The sequence below is a fragment of the Macrosteles quadrilineatus genome, unplaced genomic scaffold (assembly GCF_028750875.1).
Source record: "Macrosteles quadrilineatus isolate MER2022 unplaced genomic scaffold, UCM_ALF_1.0 Scaffold_1__1_contigs__length_201487025, whole genome shotgun sequence".
In the NCBI taxonomy this organism is placed as follows: Eukaryota; Metazoa; Arthropoda; class Insecta; order Hemiptera; family Cicadellidae; genus Macrosteles; species Macrosteles quadrilineatus.
The window spans coordinates 54,486,572-54,513,140 of NW_026542594.1; the positions used below are offsets into that span (position 1 = coordinate 54,486,572).

Below are 26,569 nucleotides of genomic sequence, written 5' to 3' on the forward strand. Positions count from 1 at the left end.
CACACCCCCATAAACCATATACTTAAAATGTTCGTCATGACGAGAAAACTAGCGCAAAACTATCCATTATTTCATAAACTGCCCTTAAAGGTCGTAATTGCTTTCCAAGGAAACATAGGAAAGTCATAGAACGCCACCAAGTAGTAGAAATCGAGACTTTTTAAAAATATTATCGTTATCATCCTATATAAAAGAAGAACGCCTACAATATGAAGATTCCCACAAACAATGAACAAGGATGTTATCGGAAGTGCTACTATTTTGTAGGAAACACGGACTTAACTTTATGATGATTTGCAAAGGAAACCCCTCTAAGGCCGAATTAATCCGGTACGGCAAGGACATTATATATGTTTTCATAAAAGTCAAGTGATTTTAAAATAATATGACTACATCCAAGAAACCTTAATAAAACTTGCATTGCAGGATTCGCATTATTCACATTCAAGGGAAACAAAAACCCATCTGAACAACATTAGGCCTTACAATTCTGCATATTTTCAGGTAAATATAATTTACGTTATAACAGTAACTAGCCAAATTAATGCCAATTGAGGCAAATAAAATTGTGACAGAGAGGTTATGCAGAAAATCAGGCAGTTCTTAAGTACCTATTGTAAACAAAATTGTATCTCTATAAAAAATTACTGAAATTTGTAAACGTACTGGTGACAATGGGTAGTACCATGCTGACTACGTTATCATTGACGAAGATCAACATGGACTACCTAATGTGGCTATAAGTGGGAAATATTTGTAGAATACACTAAAAACCAGATCAGCTTTTGAAAAATGGTAAAATATTTACAAGAAATGTTTAGGCCATTATATGGAAATGTTAGGTACGTTCCATCTATCGAGTTTAGTCTTTTAAACTCATCGGAAATTATTACTTTTATTCGTTTTTAAATAAGTTAATAACTGTTTTTAAATAACTACTTTACTTCTTTGCAATTGCTCGATTTAGAGCAACATGTACACTAGTCGTTAACTATACTACTAGTGACTATACTAGTACTATATACTAGTGTGTATACTAGCACATTTTTGACGTGAGATAATAGCACGTTTGAAAAACAATGCTAATGACATCAATACACACAGTAGGAATTTATTCGATAAGAAAACTCCTTAACGATCTATTTTTAGCCTTTAAATACTACCCTGTGTACGCCACTGCCCTGTATTTTGCTCATTTTCTTTACGCTGCCTCTACCCTAATCACTAATTCAACTGAACAAAGTAAAAATATGTGTGTTATAACATTTTGGATCTATGGTATTGCGTTTTAAACCATAATAAAAGCTAAAATACAATTTAAGAGTGTTACTGAGAGAAAGTCACGCGACCCTGTAGTTTTTCTACCTTTTTTCTATCCCACCAACACATCTTACGCTAGTTCTAGCCCGTAACAGTTGAACAAAATATTTCAGGCAAGTCCGATCGTACTAAGAAATAATGTACAGACAAAACTCTAATTTTATTCATATAGAAGATGTCTCGTGTTCACATAATCTCTCAGTGAACTGATAATTTGTCACTTAGTAATGCTATCATACTTCATTTAAATATTGATATCAGTAAACCAAACTATGAACATCGGTTTTTATATGAAATTGTTTTGGCAGAGCTTTGGTACTGCTAAAAAAAAAGAAGTTTCCCTACTTCTATTTATTTCAAACTAATTAATAAAACAAATAATAAATAAACACTAGGGGAAACCCGTCTAAATCGACGGTTACTTTCAAGGCTTACGTTAATTCATCTAACTGCGATAAATTGGGTGAAATATACATATTTTCAGCATTTAGCATTGTTTAAAGGGTAGTAAGTGTGAAAACAATAATGATTTTAATTGCGTTAGTTGCCAAATTTGGTTGATCATTCAATGATCAAAATATTTCCCATACCGTACGTCATTTGACTCATCGGAGTTATTATTAATATGTTATATGATATCTCTTCCTTTGGAAGAACCTTTAAATAGTATTAAAATCGTATTGGTGGGTTTTTTGTAGTTAAACACTTCTGTGATTTCATCAGTGTAATATGATTTTATTTGAAAAGAAAATATTTTTTGGGAAGAAATGTTCTAACTTCGAAGGGAGGTATATCCGTTACAGCGTAAGTTTGATTTTTCCTTCGTCACGTCGCGTCCGTTCATATCGTACTTCTGTGCCATGAATGAACCCTCTAGCATAGTTATGAGAAATTTATTGTGGGGTTACTGTTAAAGCTGGAATTCCTTGACATGGGGGATGTCAGTTAGTTTTCTCAGCCTTATCAATAACATAAAGTTGTCAATATAATCTCTCTACGGAATGATAGGTGTAGTGGAATACTTGAAGTGAAGTTGGCTTTTATTCTTAAACTGTTAGGGACTTCCTAGTTTATATGGTCTTGCGGCTTCATTGGCAACAAATAATGCAAATGACATAGCAATGGGACATTTCCAAAAAGAAAAAAATACTGTAAATTGGCTGTTGCGTATATATTGACGTTTACATATTGTAAATCAACGTATCTTATAAAGGATTATGAGGTCTAGTTTAAAAGGAATATGACCTTTCTGTCATGACAGTAGCTGCTAAAATAGTATTTTCTCTTTGTACCATATTTTACAGCCAAAATGTCGTGTTATTTTCAATAATGTTGCCAACCCAGTGCGCCAAAGTCCGTAATATAGGCAGGTGCAAATAATTTGTCAAGATGGGTACCATTTTAGGCAATGTTTCTATGTTTGGATTTTATTAGACACGATAAGAGCAGATATTTCTACATGAATATTTGATATGTGTAGAATAATATGATAAAATTTAGGCAAAAGTGGTGAAAAAGGCAGACACCAAACCCGTACAATAGATATAAGATAGTTCAATAAGAAATAATTTAAGAATTTCTGTTATCAAAGGATTTTCCACTGATTTCGTAATAGAACGTTATATTGCAAAACATGACATGATAAAGAGGAAATTTAATTTTAAAATCAGAAAATAACATTGCAAATACTTATTTGGTACAATTCAGTAACCCAACAAATATGTGTGGTTTGAAATACAATTTAAAAATGAACAGCTGTTTTATTAAAAAGTATTATTCACATGGCCAAAATGTAAACAACTCTGTGGAGGGATCTTTAAAGGCTTCTGGGGCAGAGCCCTAAGGGATTTTGCTTAGTTTTTCTTTTGATATCTCATCTACAGACCAAGACCTTTCTTTGGACACCTCTACCAAGTTTCTACGCCCAGCCGTTCTCTAAAATTAGTGGGGACAAAGTTTCCAATTAAATATTTAAATTCCCCCATGTTAATCTTATGGGAGAAAATCCAACTTTGATGGCCTGTGGGGCAAAGCCCGAGGATTTTTATTACATGAATTGGTGAAAGGGGGCGTCTACACAAAAAATACTTTATTTTGACACGTCGTTTGTAAAAATCCGTCCATTATTAACGGAGGAGTAGTGTTTTCAAGAAATCGCCTTCACGTATTATATATAAGGATGCCTTTATTTATCAAGCCGTTCTCTCAAATTAGTTGAGACAAAGTTTGACATTAAACATTTCGAATCCTCCATGTTAAACTTGGTGTGTAAAATATCAAATGTTAATAAAAATATCTTATGGTACTCCTTATATATAATACGTGAAGGTGATTTCTACGAAACACTACTCCTCCGTTAATAATGGATGGATTTTTAAAAACGATGTGTCAAAATGAATCGACATCATTCAGTTAGTCTATATAATTTTAAGTACTCGGACTCCTTTTACACTGTGTGTGAGTAGACACAGCAAAAAACCGCCAACCGGGCGCTCGAAGGCTTGTACAATAGGAAACAATGCCATTGTTTGCGCTTCCGTTGGTAACGCAAATGTTTAGAGCTCGATATATACTAGGAGCAGCACACTAGCACACTACTAAAGCAGGGTTTATTGAAATCGTATTGGTGGATCTTTTGCAGTTTAACACTTTACCTGCTCTGGTTTAAAAAAAAATGCTAAATTTGTATAATTTTTTAGTAGTGATTTCTATATGTCCGCTATTTTACCAGTGTAAAGCAGATTAATCTATGATTTTATATAAGAAAAAATATCTGTTTGTTGAGAAGACACGTTCTAACTTCAAAGGGATGTATATCCGTTTTAGCGAATTTCCCTATAGGGAAGTAGCTATTACCGTAGGTGGCACGGTTATACCTAGACCCGGGACCGATTTACTTTTTCATTTTGATGTCCCCAGAGGCCAAAAACACCATTCGTTCAAATTTTTATATATGTATATATATATATATATATATATATATATATATATATATACGTCCGTGAACGCGATAACTTGAGTAATTTTTGTTCGATTTTGATGAAATTTGGTTTAAAGGTGTAAAGCGGGATAAACGTGAATGAGTTCGCGAACCAGCATGATCGGACCATGGGAACGGGGCTTTACGGGGGGGTTTTATGGAGTAAAAATTGGGTTTTCTCACTTTTGACCCTTAAAAACACAAAATTTCCCAATTTCTCTTTAGACCTTTTTAAAGAGCTCAAAAAAACAAATAATTTAGTATATAAAAGTATTTTTGTTCGGTTATTAGTAACGGGAAAAATTTAAAAATTGCAAATTTAAAATTCCCATGTTATTCTTATGGAGAATATTGTCAAATGTTGTAGTTTGCTTGTTTATGGATATAATTTGATCAAACTTGGCAAATTTATTTATTTTGTACTAAGCTATCAATATTTTACAAAAAAAACACACTTTATTAGTTTCGTTGTAGCAGCAAACCTAGGTAGCCTACTCGTAAACCTAATGATATTAAAATATATTTAATTGAAAATCAATTTAGACAAATGGAAATTCGCTTAGTCGGCAGGTTTGCTGCGGCGGGGGTATTTGATTTTTCCTTCGTCTTGTCGCGTCATTTCATATCGTACATATGTACTTCTGTGCCAATGAATAACCCTCTATCATAGTTTTGAGAAATTTGTTGTGGGGTTACTGTTAAAGCTAAAATTCATTGACATGGGGGATGTCGTTTAGTTGTCTCAGCCTTATACATAGGCTACATAAAGTTGTCAATTAATCTCTCTACGTAATGTTAGGGGCTTACTCGTTTATATGGTCCTTCTTTTGCAACAAATGATGCAAATAAAATAGCAATGTGGCATTTCCAAAAAGCAAAATAAATACTGTTAATTGTCTGTTACGTAAATATTAATTTGTCTGTATACGTAACTAGCCAAATTAATGCCAATCTATCTATCAAATATGACAATATGTATAATTTTACACTACTTTTTAATGAAACAGTATGTATTTCTTGTAATTTCAAGAAATACATAATGGTAATTTGTAGGAAATTTTATTCTCTTTCAGAATATCACGCTCCACTTTGGTCGATTTCCTCGCCATTTCAAAGTTATTTGCAAAAACGTTAAGCAACCTCCAAATGTATAGTAGTGAGAAAATACTGAATTAAAGATGTTGTTCTTAAGCTTTGTACAATTAAATCTACAGTTCTACTGAACCGATTTTATTAATTAATAGGTCATTGGATAGCCTAATTTGTGAATACACTGTATTTGCACTGTAATATGTCTATCACTAAGACTCTAGTTAACATTTGTCTATTAGGAAAACTGAAACTTGCTTAATGTGCAGGATTGATGCGGCGGGGTTGTTAAATTTACTATCAAATTGCCTTTACCCTACTCTCCTGGGTCTCTTGAAAAATGTTGGTAAAAATTTATTTCACGTGTGAATTAAGCGACTTTCTCGCTTTGGATAAAATTGCCGTACTCCACTACACGATGCCCAATAACAGTTTGACTCAAACGAGAAATACCCACATGACAGTGCTTTATACATAAAAGTCCTCACATAGTTATGAAGTACTCATTTTAACAGTATTTTGTGTGTGTACTCACTTGGATGATCAAAAACAATAGTCCTCAGAAGTAGCTGATAATAGCCGAGTTCACACATGCCTCCCCTCCGGTAATTAGTAATTACAATGAGTAATTACAATTAGTTTTTTTTTTGGTAATGAGTTTTTTTTTGTAATGAGTTTTTTTTTTTTTTTTGGGTAATGAGTTTTTTTTTTGTAATGAGTTTTTTTTTGTAATGAGTTTTTTGTAATGAGTTTTTTTTTTTGTAATGAGTATTTACAATTAGTTTTTTTTTTTTTGGGTAATGAGTTTTTTTTTTTTTTTTGTAATGAGTATTTACAATTAGTTTTTTTTTTTTTTTTTTTTTTTTGGGTAATGAGTTTTTTTTTTAATGGGTAATGAGTATTTACAATTAGTTTTTTTTTATGGGTAATGAGTATTTACAATTAGTTTTTTTTTTGTTAATGAGTATTTACAATTAGTTTTTTTGTTATAAGTATTTACAATTTGTTCTTTTGTAATGAGTAATTACAATTAGTTTTTTTTTATTCGACAATGTGTAATTACTTATTAATACACATGTTGTACGTGGCAGAGGGTACTTCTCCCCCTTCCTTAATTTTTTAAGTGTAATTATTCTTTACATCGTGAGAAATCATTGTGATGTTGCTTCCCACACACACTAATCCCATGTCTAGACTTCATCAATCTGTTGACACATGAGGGAGGAACTAACTGGGGGAGGATATTCCTCCCCTTCCCTGTGTATGTGTGTGTGTGTGTGTGTGTGTGTGTGTGTGTGTGCGAGTGTGTGTCATAACACTGCCACTTGGAGCGCTGGTGTAGGGGAGTAGCTACGGCGCTTCCACACTACAAGCATTCACAGACAACATGTTCTCCGACGAAGAACTCATCGCTGCCGCTGATGAAGCAGTGGCAAGACACCACGCCGAATTGGAGACCGCGGCGACTCAGCAGACGCATGGCGAGCGTAATTTATCCATCACGGATGATGAGGTTATCGCGAGTGCTGACGTCATCGAAGCGAGGATTGAATTGGAGGATAATAACGTCGAGCAGGAGGAGGGGGAAGACCAACAGTACGTCATCAATGTGCTGTCGATGGAGGAGTTGCTCCAAATACATTTGGAGGCAACAACCGAACTAAATGAAGGATGGTTAGCTCAACCTAGGGATGACGAGGAGGAGGCTAGGTTGAGTAACCTACTAACCCTTATCCCCATGGTGGAAGAAATAATCGCATCTATACAGCGGAGAGAAGACACGGAGGAGTAGATTTAAGTAGTAATTAAAGTAGAATTAAGTTTTGTAAATTAATAATAAGAAAAAATATATATATATATAAAAAAAAACAACAAAAAAAACAACAAAAAACAACAAACAAACTAATAATTAGAACTATTCCATACAGTCTTGGCATAGCTAAGACAGTGATGCAATAGTGGCAGTCACCACAAGGAGAGAAGGGGTGTCCCCATCGTTCCTTCCCACACACACATTAATCACCCTGTCTAGACATCGTTAATCTGTTGAAACAGGTGGTGAGGGAAGGACGATGGGACACCACTTCTCTCCTAGTGAGAGATTATTTCCGCATCACTGTGGATTGTGGACCAACAGTTTATTTTGTATGTTTGTTTGTTTTTGTTTGTTTTTTTTTATTACTATTTATTTAATATATTTTTTTTTATTACTATTTATTTAATATTTTATTACAAAATCTTAAACTAACTATCTATTCAACCATCTCAGAAACTCTTCATCTGTCATCTTCATTATCATGCGGTTTTCTTCACGCTCCAGCTTTCTTCTGCGCTCTAGCTCAGCACTCATATATCGAAGATTTTGCTTGATGATCTCCAGTTGCTGAGCTTCACCCTCATCTCTAGGTTGACTCGAAGTGTTTGACCATCGTATGGTCCATTCCAACGACTCGTCATCCAAATGTTTATATTCCTCCGTGGTAAATTTTTCTTCTGCGGCCTTACAAGCAGAAACTAACTGTTCGTCAGATATGTCACTAGGGAAGTGAGACATGTTACTAGCCTGATGAAGGAATGTCGAATGACCGTGTCTGTAAGAGCACTATGAGCCCCCCACTCTTTCCAACTGAGAAAGTAGTGGGAGTAGTGCTGCAATATCCCCCCCCCCCTAGTGATATTTTTCACACACACATAATTATGTATGGAAGTGCAAGAGTGGTAATAAATATATCTATGAGTAAATTACAAAAAGCTAAACGAATCAATAATGATCTACGTTGGAATCTTTTTATTAAAAGTGCGATAGTACGTGCAAGAGTCACATTCTACGAGGAAAACTTTAATATCAACCAATGACAAAAATAGCGTACATATGACGAAAAATTATAAGAAAAGTGTATTTTTTTCAAGTCCAATAGTTACTATATTTTACTTTGCGGACTATGAAGACAGAAGATGCTACTCACATTTAGATAGTATTCGTTTTAAACTAAGAATAAAACAGATAGAAACATTATTACGTAAACCTATTCTGCTAAGGTTACAACATATAAGAGAGTGTCAAAATTTAAACCACGAGTCATGTTTTGAAAAATTATTAAAATATTCTGTTGGCACACCTGCAGTGGCTTGCTCACCTCAACCATAACTCATTGCATATCACGTCAGTCACAGTGTAGCAGCCGAACAGTGTGAGTATGAATCCCTCTTGCAGCATTGACGAATACATTCAATCATTTATGCAAGAGATAGACGGTATGACGGACAACGCAGTTCAACAGACTCCAATCACAAACAGTACAAGTAGTACGAAGAAAAGGAAGAGTTCCCCGGCTAAGACCAAGATGGAAAAGTCAGGATGGGTACCCAAGCCGCCAGCGGATTGTCCCATAGTATCATGGATGGATAAAGGTAATATGTACGCAGTGCAAAATCCAGCAAACAAAGGAAGTGTTTTATTGAAAATGGAAGTGTATGAAGGTGTCGACATGAAGTTCATGTGCGGTTTATATTTGGACAAAGACAAAACAGTGCAAGAGAGTGTTAATGAAACAATTGAAAAGATCGAAAACATGTGGGTTGATAAAAAAACTGGTGCTCCAAAACTCACGGGATTAACTCAAACTGTTACACCATGCAAAAGTGACGAGCTAGATGTAAAACCAAAGAAACGTGTGGTACGTAAAAAGCAATAGACATGTTTATAGGAATTAATGAACACATGTGCCCATAAACTATCCACATATGACAACCAACTCTTTTTTTCTAGACATTTGTTAGCACGTGTGTTAAAACAGCTGCGTTCATTATTAATCCCCCCCCACTCTCCCACCAACTAAAATGGCCGCTGATCGGAATAAAAAGCCCCAGTCTGTCTGAGACAAATGCCAGTCTGCTCCAGTTCATCAACACCACACCACTAGCACCAGCACTGTCAGCTTCCACTACACACACACTATGAGCAACATTGCTGAGATGGACAACGTGATGACCACTGAGGCGGCTACACCGATGGACCTGAAGACTGCATTGAACACGTGCAAGAACAACTCGCCTACATACACCAGACTGACCGACTTGATTGATGAGGTTCCATACCTAATAACGATGATGGAGAGAGCGGTTACACCATTCGGCGAGACAATCATCGTCATCCTTGAGGCCCAGACGGGAGATGACTACTACCTGAGAGTCTATCTGCCGAGACGCTTCAATGATGTGGTGAGCAATGCCGACATCGATCGCTACAACAACGGTTTCGGAGATCGCCTTCGCTTGGTGAAACGCTCACCCAGGCCCGGCGCATCATTCACTCCGTTGGAATTTGTGTAAATATTGTAAAGCAAGAAAACATCAAGACGTAAATAAAAAAAAATGTATGTATATATATTCTTAAAATAACCTAAGTAGATTTTGATAGTTTTTGTAAGTAATAAATTTTTGATTTATTTGCAAACATAAACACATGACTAAAATGATTGACTTATACCCGAAGGTAATACTATAGTTAAAGCAATGAGTGATTGGTATCAGTAGTTAGTATGACTTTGAAGTGGTTACACCCATTCTCCGCCATTGTGGCGGGGCCTTCAGGTAGTGGTAAATCAGTGTTTGTCTCAAGGTTTATTGATAATATTTCAGAAATGTGTGACACATTATTCTCTAGCATATACTGGCATTATGGTAGTGGTGGTGGAGGAGGAGTTGGTAATTCATTAAACTCAAAAATAAAATACATTGAAGGTTTACCAAACATGGAAGACTTTGACGGTAATCAACCGATACTTGTGGTAATAGATGATATGATGCGAGAAACAAACAACATAGTGGTTGATTTATTTACAAAAGGTTGTCACCATAGGAATATTAGTGTGTTTTTTATAACTCAAAATATTTTCCACCAAGGACGTGGCCAGAGAGACATATCACTAAATGCGCATTACTTAGTATGTTTTAAGAATCCTAGAGATAGGGTGCAGATCAAGTGTTTAGCTAGACAAATCCATCCAGAAAACTCAAAGTTTATCGAGGAGGCGTATACCGATGCAACAAGTAAACCACATGGCTACCTATTGATAGATCTGAAACAATCAACACCTGACGATATGCGAATACAGAGTAATATATTTCCAGATGATGATAATCATTTTGTGTATGTGCCAAAACAAAATAGGAAAACAAAATAATTTAGTTATCATCATGTCGTGCTTGAGGAAGGACAGAGCGCTTCTCAAAGTGTTAATAGATGCTACTCCAAAAGAGCGCAAAGGGCTATTAAAAGTGTGTAACTTGAGTACTATTCGTACAGTTTGTGAATGTATTTACAATGTGTTACGAGGTAACGTTCCTCTATCAGACAAGATAAAACAAAAATTGCGAAGACACAAGACTACTCTTCGTCGAATTGTAAAACGAGGTGAATGCTGGAATAAAAAACGCAAATATTTAGTACAAAAAGGAGGTGGAACTATTATCCCATTATTATTAAGTACTGTGTTGCAAGCAGTTGTACAATCAGCTTTAAATAACTAAAAGTTGTATTAATCAGGTGACTCCTACGTCTACATACATATAAAGATTTGTCATTCTATTCTGAGACACCGTGCGTGAAGTTACACAGAGTTACACGACAATGGAGCATGCACGAAAAATGGTCATTGTTCCACAAGAGTTATTTGATCGTTTAAAATCGCCGGCTAATCAACAGTCACTTTCAACTGAACGTTCATACAAAAGTTTGGATGACGAAATGGAAGAGATAATGAATAATAAAAAACTCAATGATAGTGATAAATGGAAGTTGTACAGTCAAGTGTTACATCGTTTTTTAAACGTAGCGTCAAGTAATCGTGAACCAGTTAGTATCCCCATTGTGAACACCAAACTAGGTGATCAGATTAACGAGGCTGGTGAAAGAGACAGACAGTATGGGCAGCAAGAACCTAACAAGCGACGTGTTTACCCTGGACAAATAGAGGAAATTGTTGAAACATTTTCAAAGACTTATAAAGATAGCGCTCGAAACTTATTGCGCTTCATAACACGCGACGACAGTTTGATTAGCTGGAATGATAATTTTGAAGTGATTATACAGGGTAACAAAATACCAGGATCCAATTTAGTCGATGTGACACATGCAATCGTACGAGTTCGAGCGGCACATTCATTACCGCCAGGATGGAATGAAATATTGAGCGCATTGAAACTGATGAATGTGCCTAAAGAATATATACATAACAAACAAGCGTTGGACTATTTAACGTTTGATGAGGCAACAGATGAATCAGTATATGACTCGGTAGAAGAAACAATGGATGAGCCTGATGATGGGACAAGAGGGGGGGCAGCCGCGCTGTCAGTGACAGGGCGAAGGAGATATTTATTACCAGATCGTTTACAGTCTGCATATGTCAGGCGGGTGGGTCACGCTCCGTATCCACAGAGGCAAGTGGCTGATCACCGTGCAGTGAGAAGAGAGGTACTTCAAGATTCGATTGTGCAGTCACTCAACAATTGGGAACCGTACGAACCGTAAACAATGGAACAGTTGTATTATAATCCAAACGATCCTGCCTCGTATGGCGGCGTAGCTCCGTTAGTACGAGGAGCGAGGGAGAAAAATATTTCCAAACGTAAAATAGTTGATTGGTTACAAACACAAGACACTTATACTTTGCATAAACCAGTCCGTAAACGATTTAAACGCAATCCTTATATGGTGTTTCGACCATATGAACTATGGCAGGCGGATTTAAACGATATGCGAGGATTGAGCAAATACAATGATGGTTTTAACTACTTACTGTCAGTGATTGATGTGTTTAGTAAGCGTCTTTATGTTAGGCCGTTAAAGAAGAAGGAAGGTGCTGAGGTGGCTACCGCTTTTGACGATATTTTCAAAGAAGCAAATAAAACACCAACGTGCTTACAAACCGACAAAGGGAGTGAATTCACAGGTAGAAAGACCGTACGATTGTTTAAAAAATATAAAATTAAATATGTAACCACACAAAATCCTGATATCAAAAGCGCCGTGATCGAAAGAGTTAATAAGACCTTGAAGACTCGTATGTGGCGATACTTGACTCATAAAAACACTTATCGTTACATCAATGTGTTGGATGAATTGGTGAATGCGTACAACAATAGTGTGCACAGGAGTTTGGGCAATAGACTACGCCCTGTAGACGTGGACGGTGGTGACAAACATGTCGTCTACAATGTATTAAAACATATGTTTAAAAGGATACCACGACGAGTGAAACCAAAACTAAAAGTAGGTGATACAGTTCGAATAGCCAGGGAGAAAGGGAGATTTAGCAAAGGCTACGAGACAAACTGGAGTAAAGAAGTGTTTTCGATACATCGAGTGAATGTGTTTACGCCACTACCTTTGTACACACTTACCGATCTCAATGGTGAAGAATTGAATGGACAGTTTTACGAAGAGGAAATACAAAAAGTTACATTACCCGACAATCACTTGTTTAAGATTGATAAAATAATAGAGACTAAAGGTCGAGGACACAGTAAGCGATACCTAGTGAAGTGGGAAGGTTACGGAGACGAGTTTAACTCTTGGGTAGCTGCGCACGATATACAGCATGTCTAGTAGTATCAGTCAATTTTTTATGACATTGCCCAGCAATAGTTCTATGAAATATTTCCCACAAAATACAGTGACCAGTTATACCACACACTTGTCCAAACACATCCAATTAGACGGCAAGTGGGAGTTGGCTTTGGTGGACATTCACTATCCTTGTTCATTTGTGGTGAATGGAAACAATGTTGATGACGAAACAATACGATTTCAGTATGATAGTTTACTAGCGAGATCGACTATCCGTGATACAGAACAGTTCGCTGTTAAAATTACAGGCGGATACTATAGGAATCTTGATGATCTATTGAATACAATAAACAAACATGAAGACATCCACGATTATATGGAATTTTCATACGACACGAGAATCAACAGAGTTAAACTCAGGATCATGAACGAAAACGTATCGAATGTGAGTCTGAGTGAAAAACTATCACAGCAGTTGGGTTTCGATTATGACGAGAAAAATATATTAAAACCCAATATTACCGAATTGATTGGTTCTAAAGCACCAAACCTCGCATTGGGTATTCCAGCGCACATTTATGTGTATTGCGACTTGATAGAGCCACAATTTATCGGCGACACTACAGCGCCATTATTGAATATAGTCAACATCAATATAGATACGTACAATTTCGGTTCGTACAATTCAGTGTCATTCACAAGTCCGCACTATGTACCCGTTATGAAATCCACATTTGAAACAGTGGAAATCGACTTGAGGGATCACACAGGGAAAAAACTGCCATTCATGTTTGGAACGTCGTACGTGAAACTTCATTTTAGGAGAGTGCAGCAGCAACAGCAGCAATAATGATAATCAATCTGAATGATCCCTATTTGGCATACTACCGACGGCAACAATTACAACAGACTGGCGGTGCTATCGATCGAGTATTTCACGGTGCACCATATCAGCGAGGACATGGAATCGGTAGTTTTCTGGGCGGTATGATTCGCACTATCGCGCCACTGATCAAGTCCGGAGCAAAATCGGTGGGACAAGAAGCGTTAAGATCCAGTGTTGGATTCCTAACCGATCTGGCAGGTGGTAAAATTACAGATCCAAAATCAGCCGCCAACTTACGACTTAGAGAGTTTACTGGATCGTTGAAACGTAAAGCTGACGAACAGATAGAACGTATTATGCTTAATGGCGGCGGAGGCGGCGACATTGGCGCGAGGAAACGACGCGTAACGCGTAAGAATAACGCGAAACGCGCAATGCGTGGCCGTGGCAGAAAGCCTGTTACACCACAGTCGTTGGCTAAACTTCTTAGGGTGCGGACGTCTACATCAAGAAGAAGAAGAAGAGTTGGAGGAGTGAAACACAAGAGACTAGTAGGGAGGATACGACGACGAGGAGGAGTAGAGCCAAGGAAGAAGGTGACTTTGCCGAAGAAACGTACTCGTCGCAGTAAAAATTTGAAGTCTATTGATATTTTTAGTTAGTTAAAGAAGGAGGAGAAAAAAAATGTCGTTCCTACATCAAAAATCATGTGAGTGTGTCAAAACCGAGCTGGATTTATTCTCCTTACCACCTACGCAGACGAGTATTGAAAGTGGCAAATGGGTCCAGTACAAACCAATATCCACATTGACCGATGATGCGCCAATAGAGTTTGTAGTTCCGGGTAATGGTGATGAATACACTGACCTTTCACAAACAATGATACAATTGACCGCGTCTATTGTTAAATCTAACGGAACTGCGGTCACTACTGACGAAGAGGCGAAAACAGTTGGGCCGGTCAATAACTGGTTACACTCACTATTCAGTCAAGTTGATATGTTTATGAATCAAAAACTTGTTACTCCCCAAAACAACACATACGCATATCGAGCGTATGTTGAAACGTTAATGAACTATGGATACGATGCTAGAAAATCACATCTAACATGCAGTCTTTGGTACACTGACGATGGAATTGACATGAACGATTGTGCGGAAGAAAATGAAGGACTCAAAGCGAGACGGGAACTAACTAATAAAAGCCGTGAGATTGATATGCTCGGACATTTGCATGTGGATATTTGAAATCAGAATAAGTTCATGCTAAATGGCGTAGAGTTGAGATTTAAATTTATTCGATCAAAAGATGCTTTCTCCATTATGGCCAGTGCTGGTGAATTCAAGGTACATATTGTCGATATTAGTCTCTGGATTCGAAGATGCAAAATAAGTCCCACCGCACTGTTGGCGCACAGTAAAACACTCCAGACTGGTACGGCAAAATATCCAATCACACGAGTGGAGCTGAAAACATTCACACTACCCTCTGGAATACGTAACAAGACTTTGGACAATATGTTTCTCGGCCAAGTGCCGAAACGCGTCATAGTGGGAATGGTTACGAACGCCGCATACAATGGAGATTTTAAAAAGAATCCCTACAACTTCGAACATTTTAAAACAAACTTCTTTTGTCTATATGTTGACGGAGAACAAGTTCCATCAAAACCGTTACAGCCCCACTTTGAAAAATCAAAGGATAAATATGTTATGGCATATCATTCGATGTTCTCCGGTTCTGGTGTACATTTTAGCGATGCCGGCACTGTTATCAGTAGGGAAGATTTTGGTCAAGGATACTGCCTGATGGCATTCGACCTAACACCAGATTTATCTGCAAGTGACACTACACATTGGAATCTGGTGCGTAACGGTAGTGTTCGAATGGAACTCGGATTCGACGACACGCTTACCGAAACTGTCAACTGTTTGGTTTATGCCGAGTTTGACAATGTTATCGAGATTGATCGACAGCGCAATGTAATTGTGGACTTTGGCGGTTAATCGATCAGTCTTCAATAAACATTCGTTTGAGATGGACCGTTTACGCAGAGCATTCAAGAAATTGAATATATCATCACCCATCATTGTGGACATTCAATGTTTCAAGGACAATCAAAATGAATATACACTGAAGGAAGTTTGCGTCTTGGAAGCCGACACCGGCGTACTACTTATGCATCATATTGCTAAACCACCTTACGATCGATCAGAGTTATCAGATGAAAAACTGAGGGAAAGCTACTGGCTCACAAAACACTGCCACGGACTACGATGGGAGTTCGGTGATATTGCGTACTACGAACTTTTTAACAAATTGACTGATTGTATATCAAAAAGACCGACGGTTTATGTCAAGGGATTGGAAAAGAAAGAATATTTAAAGCGTCATCATGTGATGGACTTTGTTACTACCAATATAATCGATATCGGTGCAATTGGTTGCGAATCAATCACTTCAATCAATAATTTAATGTCAACAAACGTTTTACGATGTCGAAATCACAAGTCTACATACAGTCGATGTGCGCTCACCAACTGTGTCGCAATACGTGGTTGGTTGCATTTGACAACAAATTTGGACGAATGTCTGGATACCAGCGGAGATGCGAGATCCTACTACTGTTCTTGTTTTAGCACCTCTACCAGTACAACAAAAACAGCATCTACTGCTACTATTGGTTATGATACTGTAGAATGAACACGCTACAGATTGAAAAATATCTAGCCACACTTCCTGTGCGCAATGTTGGAGTCTACGCTGCTGACAGAATCCCACGACGCATCTCACCACACACTGCAATAATTGTAAACACTGATCCACACAATGAAGGTGGGACTCACTGGGTGGCTTTCTATTTGAATCGAGAGGGGATGCTTGAATATTTTGATAGTTACGGCCAACCGCCATACTTACCACTATATCAAACATTCCTGCGACACAACGCTCATCATTACCTGTACAATCCATACCGACTTCAAGGTGATACGTCTTCAGTCTGCGCCCACTACTGTTTGGTTTTCCTGTATTGCAGCACACACTTCAGTATGAAGATGATGGATTTTGTTCAACTCTTTGATGAACACACTACTGATCGTAATGATAGAATCGTCAAAAGACTCTTTACTCAAATGTATCACAAGACAAACTAATCACTGTACTTACTTACTTACTTACTGCTGGGGCGCTACAAATCGCAGTCGATTCTTCGCCTCGTAGATCACATCACTGTACTGTTGTAAATTATATATATTTTTAAATATATATATTTTTTTTATTACCAATAAACTTTTTCCTTTTGTCAAACAATATTTTCAGTTGTTATACTTTATTACCTGTGTTCATCATCATTATTATCATATTTTTAGTTTAAAGCGCATAGACTCTGATTATTTAAATGTGAAAACAAAATGATTTTTCCCTTTATTATTATTAAAATATTTCTGTTCAGAGTCTATGAATGCTGATCAAAGTCTAATATTATACTATGAATGATAGGAAAATAATTACAATCAGAATTTGTGAAATAAATATATCTGTTTATTAACTAAAATACTATTTACAAATATATGCATACTTTTGAGGAGTCAGTGACTAGAAATATTTACACGTGACTTTGAAGTGGAAAAAATTAAAGAATTTATTTATCAAAACATCTTTGAATTGTATTCAAAATCTAATACTAATGAAGACTGTTCAATAAATAACTCTACCTAATATCACACTCATGCGGACCTTGGTCTACTAATCAATAATAATATATCAGTTATGATGGGGACAGAGGTTGTGGCGCAATTGGAGAGTATCGTATCCACTAAAGGGTCAGTGGTAGTAGTTAAGGTCCCTCAAGTATCTGTGGTACCCTTAATGGTGGTATTGCATAGTGTCCCCAAGGTAGCGTGTTGATACCATCTTCTGGCATTACGTATCGTTTGTCGTCAAACGGTGCCATTGAGCGCTTCTTCACCACAACAGTGTATAAAATGTGGTGACGGCTTTGAAAACGTTGATTGTCTGTACTTTTAGTAGTTTTATTGTACAGACAATTCAAATAATCTTCTATGGTGAGATCACGCTTCACTACTGCTCTATTTACCCCTTTTGCTCTCTTCACAGGCGGCGGTATACAGTTGGCACCATCTCCGTTGTCTCCTTCAGGCGCACACGTTAAGATGCTATACGTGAAACAATACAGCTTCGACATCAGACCAATGAACATTTTAATGGCCACACCGGCAGCTTCGTCCTTAAACTTCCCCAGAACTCTAGCGTTTCCTCCGTCGTAACAAATGTGGTTCCGGGGATAGTTACTGGTGTCAAAGTCGTCCAAATGTTCTAACATGTCGCGGTATACGTTCTTAGTACGTATTGAATAATGACAGCCATCGGTGTCCATGTAAATCATCGATATTCTATCGATTCCATACCTATCTACCATGTCATAGTGGAAACCATACATCCACCTCTTACTGTGGTCCAGAATGCACATCCCTGCGTAGACGGGTTTGCTCAGTACTACCCGCACTTTTGACATATTCAGTATGGCAAGGTTCTCATTTAACCAAATACGGTCATTGAAATTAGCTTTTGCTACATACTTTGTATATGTTTTGCGGGATGATGCAATCTTTAAATCTTGATGTTTGCGCACATTCTGAAGACTCATACCGTAGACAGCGTTTACCATAAGTTTAAACATTTCTACCTCAAATTTATTTGCAGCACGCTGTCTAAGTTCGGTATTCATAGTCACGTACGGTTTCAACCATGCCGACTGTTTAAAACGAATCACTCTGTGGATTCGAGTTACACGTAATCCATTCTCTATAGCTTGTTGTAGGTAGCGATAGTGAATTACATATTCCCTCTTATCCATCAGTGTGGCCATTAGTTTCTTCGATTTTCCTGCTCCACTATTGATAATTTCCTCCAACGAGTATGGGAGTTGATTAATCGGTGCTTTGCATATCTCGGGACAGAATGGTAAATCCCTGTGTCGATCGTGCAGTGCTGGATCTCTGGGGTATTCTAGATCTACTTCCAGCACATATCCATATTCACCATCTGTTGGAATTCTTCCAATGTCCAAGTCGTCACATTCCTGACGTGATAACCACTCAAACTCGGAGTGAGGGAGCAGTTCCGACATTGCCCAGCCATAAAGATTGTTTGCGTCATAATACATTATAAATGTATCGTCATCTCTTTCATCGCAATATTCACTTGATGCTGCTGCGTTCTGACCGTCTCGGTCATTGCCAATTGTTTCCATTCTGGTAAACTTATTGTTGGCAACAACGTGTCTAGTAACGCATTGGGTCAGTCCACCTCGAATACCCTTCTCAAAAAACAGATACATATCAATATCTTGTAGGGTATCAAGGATAACATCTGTCTTGAACATCATTACGTCCCAAGCATATGATGGTAGTGTTAAATAACGCGCTGGGTCCAATCCGTAATGTGTTAGACACATCTCTCGGAATCCCTCGAACACATCCGCTAATAGCAATACGTCAGTCGCCAAATAGATATCAGCATACTGTCCGAGGGTCGTACAGTCAAATTTCTCCCATACTCGCTGCGCATGCTCGTAATCCGCATCACTCACTCCTTCTCCAAATACACACTTTGGTGGAAGGACATCTTCTTCGAGTACCTCCATCGATGAAATGTACTCATACGGAAATACACCTTTCCTCCTAAGCAGATCAAACTGTTCTTGATTGGGGTAGCGTGACTTTGTAATTTTTAATTTATCGGCCGGCAGGATTGATGCTAATGTCCCTAATGCTTTTGACATTAACCTATAGGAATCAACAAATTGTAGTTTGAGACCACCTTGCCGACCTGCTCCCGGATATTTAAATCGTTTGGAGAATGTGATATACTTTTCCTCCGTATTTGCGAGTACATTTATATTTCCTTTATCAACGGATAGCTCTCTGATGATAAAGTGAGCATCGTAATTGGATAAATTGTGGAGATAAATGTTGATAGTGTCCTGTTCCTTGTGGCGGATATTACAGGAACGGTGTGCTGCTCCTCTGTAAGTATAGGGAGGAGAGTGTTCGTGATCTCTAACACGGGGGTCGAGTATTGTGAATTCTCGCTTGCATATGTAGCATACTGTTTGCTCGCGGAAAGAATCCTCTTCCACCTGTGTTAACCGTGGAGGGTCATTCGGCAGACGTTGCCCATACACTATATCGCCAATCTTCTGTACGTCATCCCGTATCGATTTGATAAAGTGCTGGGCGGCGTCTTCACCTCTGTACAGACGCAATTTGGAGAACGTCAAAGCTGTATGGTCATTGTCATCAGTGTCACCATCACTTACATTTCTATTATCATCTCGAATGTAATAGGCGTATGCATATGGTACATGGACATTTCTGGCATTGAGCATTTCACCAGGTCGGTGTCGACGTGCTCCTCTTGCTAATGCGGGATCCCATACTGGCGGTGGAACAGTTGGCGGAGGATCGATTGTTTGTTCAGGCTCAAGAGGTACGAGTGCGCATTCAAAGTCAGCGTATATGGTGAATCGACTTCGTTGAGTGCGTTCAAAATTTTTAAAATGTATTGTTTTGTCTTCCGCAAGATCAGTTCTTAACGGAGCATTGTTAAAACAATATCGCTGATGCTCCAAAAGACGTTCCTCTCCTCTAAGACCTAACTTCGTTGGCTGGTTATCGAAGTGTGCAAAACAGCGCTTACATATGTAAAGGCGATGTCCTCTTAGAGTCAGCTGGGATGAAACCAATCTCGTAAAGCTCTTGATCCAAACGTAGTGGGTGGTGACATCATTTGTTATAAGGAGTAGGTCAAAGTGATTGACCAACTCACGATCTGCGACACGAAGAGGGTAGACAATGTGTTTGTCCGGGTCCATGAAATGATTCTTTTTCTTCTTATCCAGACCATACACATTAACACTAACACCTGGATTATTGCGCTCAAACGTGCGGATTTGGTTAAGGCTTACAGGGAAAATTAAGTCATTAAAGTTTAAATTTGCTCTTTCTCTAATTTCTGCTGTGAACATGTTAGGTGTTAGTTGATGTTGATGATTATCAAAATATTTGGAAAGTATTGAATATTCAAAACAACGTTCATCCGCATCGTTTAGCACATTAACCGTTGCTTTTTTAATGGTGATATCATGCGGCAGTTGAATGAAAGAACTGCCTTTGAGCGGGCTATAGACATTTACACGGATTTGCATGTCCAAAACCCTGATAAAGCTCCAGCCAGATCCTTTCATTTCACATGTTTCCTTTTCTAGTAATACATTTTGAATAAACTCTTGCACTAATTCGTCAATGTGAGACGATTGAAAAAAAGGTACATTTTTAGTTTTGAAAGCTCGCCTGCATGTATCACCATGAACATTTACAAATTCACATTCTACAAATATATTACACTTAATGGCATGAGTGTGATTTAATATAGTCCGCATGAGTGTGATTACCTTATCTCGAATGTCATTGAGGAACTCCAGCAGTGATACGGTGTTTTCGGCAGGCTCGGATAAACAATAGGTTTTAAGCCGACCTTTGAACGCCGTCTCAATTTCCTCGAACCCTTGTGGAGCCAAATTGTCAGGAATCTCGACCTGGTCATTAGTATCATCCTCGTCACTAGTCGACTGAGGTGATGACAGGTTGATGGATGGTGAGGCGGGTGAGGGCTGATTGAGTGCTGTCTCAGATCTATGAATTCTGCAGCTGAAGCGGGCATGTGTTCGTAAGATATTCTTCCTGGAGAATGTTTTCCCGCAACCGTCACATGTGTAGCCTATATCAAACAAACCAACAAAAAATTAATCCTAACAATTCGGTGTGAGTAGTTCGTAAACATAAACAAGATCATAGAAGTTTATATCAATTTATTTAATTGCATATAGTATTTTTACGTTATATAGTTGTTGTTATTTCAGCGATTGGATGTCTATTGTTTGTAATAAAATTATTTTCGTAAATTATAAAATATCTATTTTTGGTATTGTTTTGACGATTAAACCCAATTAACCACAACCGAGTATGACTCGGCCCCGCTGACGTTTCTAGTAAGCAGAAAAGAACAAGTACACTAAAACCTAATGAAAAAAATATTTTTACTTTAAACAAAAGAGTGTAATGATAAGGAATATACTATATACTATATACTATATTGTTTTGTTATTGTTCAAGGAAAGTGACAAAAGATAAATATATATTTCATATTTTTACTGTGAAATAGTAAAACGTATTGGTTTTGAAATAAAATGAAATATGATATATTGATTTGTTATAGTATGCCTACAAGGAAAGTGACAAAAGATAAATATATATTTCATATTTTTACTGTGAAATAATTGGTATTGAAATAAAATGAATGAATAAAGCATATAATTACTACTAGTATTTTAACAATAGAGTTCAAAGATAATTCAATACTCTATTGCTATCATACTAAAGGTTATGTATCGAATTATATTTAATTAAAACGATTGTACAGTTTATTGGTGATTATATTATTTAAAACGTACCTATAAGGTGAGGTACAGTGGGTTGTGCTATCATCGGACAGTCTGGGGCAGTCGATGGTCCTGGTCTTGGAATGTAGTCTGGGGCAGTCGATGGTCCAGGTCTTGGGATGAAGTCGGGAGCGCTGGATGATGGTACAAGCCGATTACTTGTGGTAGTAATAGCAATGTTCTGTCTAAATGCGGGGTTCTCCGGTTGTTGTGGCTGTTGGCGATGTGTGCTTAGCATGTGACGTTTTAAGTCATCGTTGCGCCTAAATGTTGTCCCGCAGGTAGAGCAGGCTTCAGTTGTACCACCATGAGTGACTCTAGTATGTCGCATCAAATTGTCCTTCCGCGTAAATGCCTTGTCGCAGAGGGCACAAGTGAAACTACGCCGTACGGTGTTATTATTCATGATCTGAAAACATAAATAAATACTTTTAATATACATACTAAAAACCTTTGATGCAATATTTTAATGTTTTTTTCAACCAAGAGAAATATTTTTAATTTCATACATTTTAGTTAATTGATCTTATTAGTTTTCTACGTTCACTATTTGCTACGATCAGAGCACTTCTGTTTAGTCAATTTCTTTTTGTAATATTGTTGATTTATAGTACTATTACAACTATTTATATTAATTAAAATCTAAACTTATTAATCCAAGTATGATATTAAGTTCACGATAGATTGGATTTATTTTCGTAATATTGTTACTTTATAGTATTACTACCATTATATATATATATATATATATATATATATATATAAATTAAATCCAAACTTTTTAATCCAAGTGTGATATTAAGTTATATATTTATCTCTTTTTCTTCCTAGTAAATTTAATTACCTGGAGTAATTCTAGTCACTTCTTTTTTACATTTGTTTAAATATGAAATACATAACAATAAATATATAGTACTGTATACATAATGATATGTACTTACATTTTATGATTGAGAGGTTAATCCAAAATCTCGATGCTGCTATGCACCTATCGACTGTAGAAGTGGGTTGGTGATTAGTCCGTCCGCACTACACGAGTAATGGAAGCAGAATGATGTTTTAATATAGGGCTGGGATTTGTTATTTGGAAGGAAGGGGATGAGAGGGGGGTTGATGGGGATGAGGGGGAGGGGATGAGAGCGGAGATCTCTCATCTTGGCGTCATTTCTCGTCCTACACTCCAGCAAACATCACGATGTCCTTTGGAAGTGATATTAATGATGAACAGTTAATCGATGCTTCTATTTCGGCGGAGGCTGAAGACAATGTCATCAATGATATTGGTGAGATGACTCTAATCGAAGCCTGCATCGAGGTTGAAGTACGATGGGAACAATCCTTAATGAAGACAATGAGTATATCACAGTTGATGTCTGCGATGACTGATGTGGCCTTTGAATGGGAATTACGGACATATTGCGACACTCACACGCAGGACACGGTAAGGATAGCGTTGCAGCGATATGTAAACCTGGACGCGGAGATAAGAAGCCGAGGACTCCAATAGCTTTAGTATTAGTAGGATTAAGTTAGATATAATATATTAAATGCTTGACTTCCTGGTTCCTCAATAATGTAAATTAATAAAAATAAAAAAAAAAAAAAAAAAACAAACAAACAAACAAACTAATAATTAGAACTATTCCATACTGTCTCAGCTTAGCTAAGACAGTGATGTAATAGTGTCTGCGATGAACCCTCTCTGTTGAGTCCAACGCACCCACGTGTCTAGACGTCATAAATCATATTGAAACATGTGGTGAGGGTGGCGAAGGGAGAGCTTGTCGAGGCTCCCTTTCTATCTTTGTGAGAAGATCACAACACTGGAGGGGATGAGTACCCCCCGCCTGGGATTAGTGTGTGGGAAGCAACATCACGATGATTTCTCAAGATGTAAAGAATAATTACACTTAAAAAATCAAGGAAGGGGTAGGAGTACCCTCTGCCACCTACAACATGTGTATTAATTGGTAATTACACATTATCGAAAAAAATAATTTTAATTACACATTATCGAAAAAAATAATTTTAATTACACATTATCGAAAAAAATAATTTTAATTATATATAAAAATTTTAATAACTCATAAAAAAAAAACTAATTGTAAATACTCATTACTCATAAAAAAAAACTAATTGTAAATACTCATTACTCATAAAAAAAAACTAATTGTAAATACTCATTACAAAAAAAAAAAAACTCATTACAAAAAAAAAAACTAATCGTAAATACTCATTACAAAAAAAAAAAAAAAAAAAACTCATTACAAAAAAAAAAAACTCATTACAAAAAAAAAAACTAATTGTAATTACTCATTGTAATTACTAATTACCGGAGGGGAGGCATGTGTGAACTCGGCTATTACCAACTACTCTCAGATAGTCAGTAATTATTCAACTAACGGTCATTTTGTATGTGTCCTCAGTGCGTTGGACTATTTTCATGGTCCTCACAAAGTATGGTCCGTAAATATATGTAGAATTGATGTATGTAGAAATTGATACATTTGCGGATGATACTGCAATTTTGTCTGTTCATCGTGATGTAGTTCAAGCTTCTCTAAATTTACAGCAAAATCTGAACATAATTACTGATTGGTTTAAAACATGGAGATTCAAAATTTAATGAAACTAAATCTGTCCACATTCCTTTGACTCTAAATCAAAATTCTTGTCCTCCTGTCACAATAAACAACACCCAACTTCCTGAAGTAACTGAGGTTAAATACTTAGGTATCCATTTACATAGGAAATTAACTTGGAAAACACACATTTGGAGAAAATGGCAACAACTAAATTTAAAATCTAATCAGTTAAATTGGCTCATCAGAAGAAAATCAAAACTTAGTCTAGAAAATAAATTATTGCTATATAAAACGATATTGAAACCAATATGGACATACGGAGTGCAACTATGGGGTTTGGCGAGTACTTCAAATATAGAAATTATCCAAAGATACCAATCAAAAATACTGAGAAAGATAAAGAAGATAATAAACTAAAATTATGCCTTCGACATTCCTTAGTTCTCAAAATTTTCTTTCTTTCAACACAAAAATCGTGAAAATCCGTCAAGTGGTTGATTCAGAGTCGTGAAATAAAAAACCCTGTCACGTTTTAATATTATAGATAGACTAGGTGAAACCCGTCGAAATCGACGGTTACTTCCAAGGTTTACGCTAATTCATCTAACTGCGATAAATTGAGTGAATAGCATTGTTTAAAGAGTAATAAATGTAAAAACAATAATGATATTAATTGATTTAGTTACAAAAATGGTTGATCATTCAATGATTAAAATATTTCCCTTGCCGTACGTCATCGGAGTTATTATTAGTATGTTAACTGGTATCTCTTATTTTGGAAGAACCTTTAAATAGTATTAAAATCATATTGGTGGATCTTTTGTAGTTAAACACTTCCGCGATTTCATCAGTGTAATGCAGATTAATCTATGATTTTATTTGAGAAAAAATATCTGCTTGTTGAGAAGACACGTTCTAACTTCAAAGGGAGTTTTCCTTCGTCACAACGCGTCAGTTCTTATCGTACTTCTGTTCAACAAATAACCCGTGTAGTAGCAGTTGCGCCGAGTAGCATTTGCGCCGCGGATTAAATCGTGCTTCCAGCGCCGCGGAGTTTGATTAGTTCAATGATGCAGAAGTGACGAGGGTCATAATTACTTACACATTACTTGACTGAGTTGCTTGTAAATAGTGTCGTTTTCCATACTCCTAATTAACTTGAACTAGTTGTGCACTATTGCACATAAAAAATGATTAAACACTTGTATACCCCCACATGCAGTATTGAGTTAGAATAGATATTTTTCCTGAACTATAATTATTATAACCAGTAGACATTTTCTACTTATCACATTACTAATTTAGGAGAAAGGGGGCTTTTGTTTTCCTATGATGTTGTCATTGTCAGTTTCGAGTAGAATTTAGCAGAATGAACATCGTAGAATCCACAAAGAAGGGCTCAATTGTCAATCATTTCGTCTACTACAATTGACCTACTGTACATTATATCATCGATATGTCGCACAATTGATAAGAATGCAACAATAAGCTACAATAAAACCTTTCTGAAACCTCTAACCGAATAAATGAATCGATAAATAATTTCGAACCATGCAATTGCTTACAATCGACATTTACAACTGTTCACAACAGTTGACTTGTACTCCCTAGGGACTAAAAAGGCTTTTTACCACTGGTGATTAAAACGTTATATAGTTTAGACCCATATGG

At 36.9% G+C, this 26,569-nt stretch overlaps 2 protein-coding genes across 2 annotated transcripts; both read left to right on the top strand.

Annotated features, from left to right (window-relative positions):
• Positions 1 to 14,472: 14,472 nt before the first annotated feature.
• LOC128997112 (uncharacterized protein F54H12.2-like) lies at positions 14,473 to 15,036 on the top strand. Its single transcript, XM_054422694.1, has one exon. The coding sequence runs from the start codon at positions 14,473 to 14,475 to the stop codon at positions 15,034 to 15,036; it is 564 nt and encodes a 187-aa protein (XP_054278669.1).
• Positions 15,037 to 15,111: 75 nt separating this feature from the next.
• On the top strand, positions 15,112 to 15,795 carry LOC128997121 (uncharacterized protein F54H12.2-like). Its single transcript, XM_054422706.1, has one exon. It carries the CDS (start codon positions 15,112 to 15,114, stop codon positions 15,793 to 15,795), a length of 684 nt encoding a protein of 227 aa, XP_054278681.1.
• Positions 15,796 to 26,569: the final 10,774 nt, after the last annotated feature.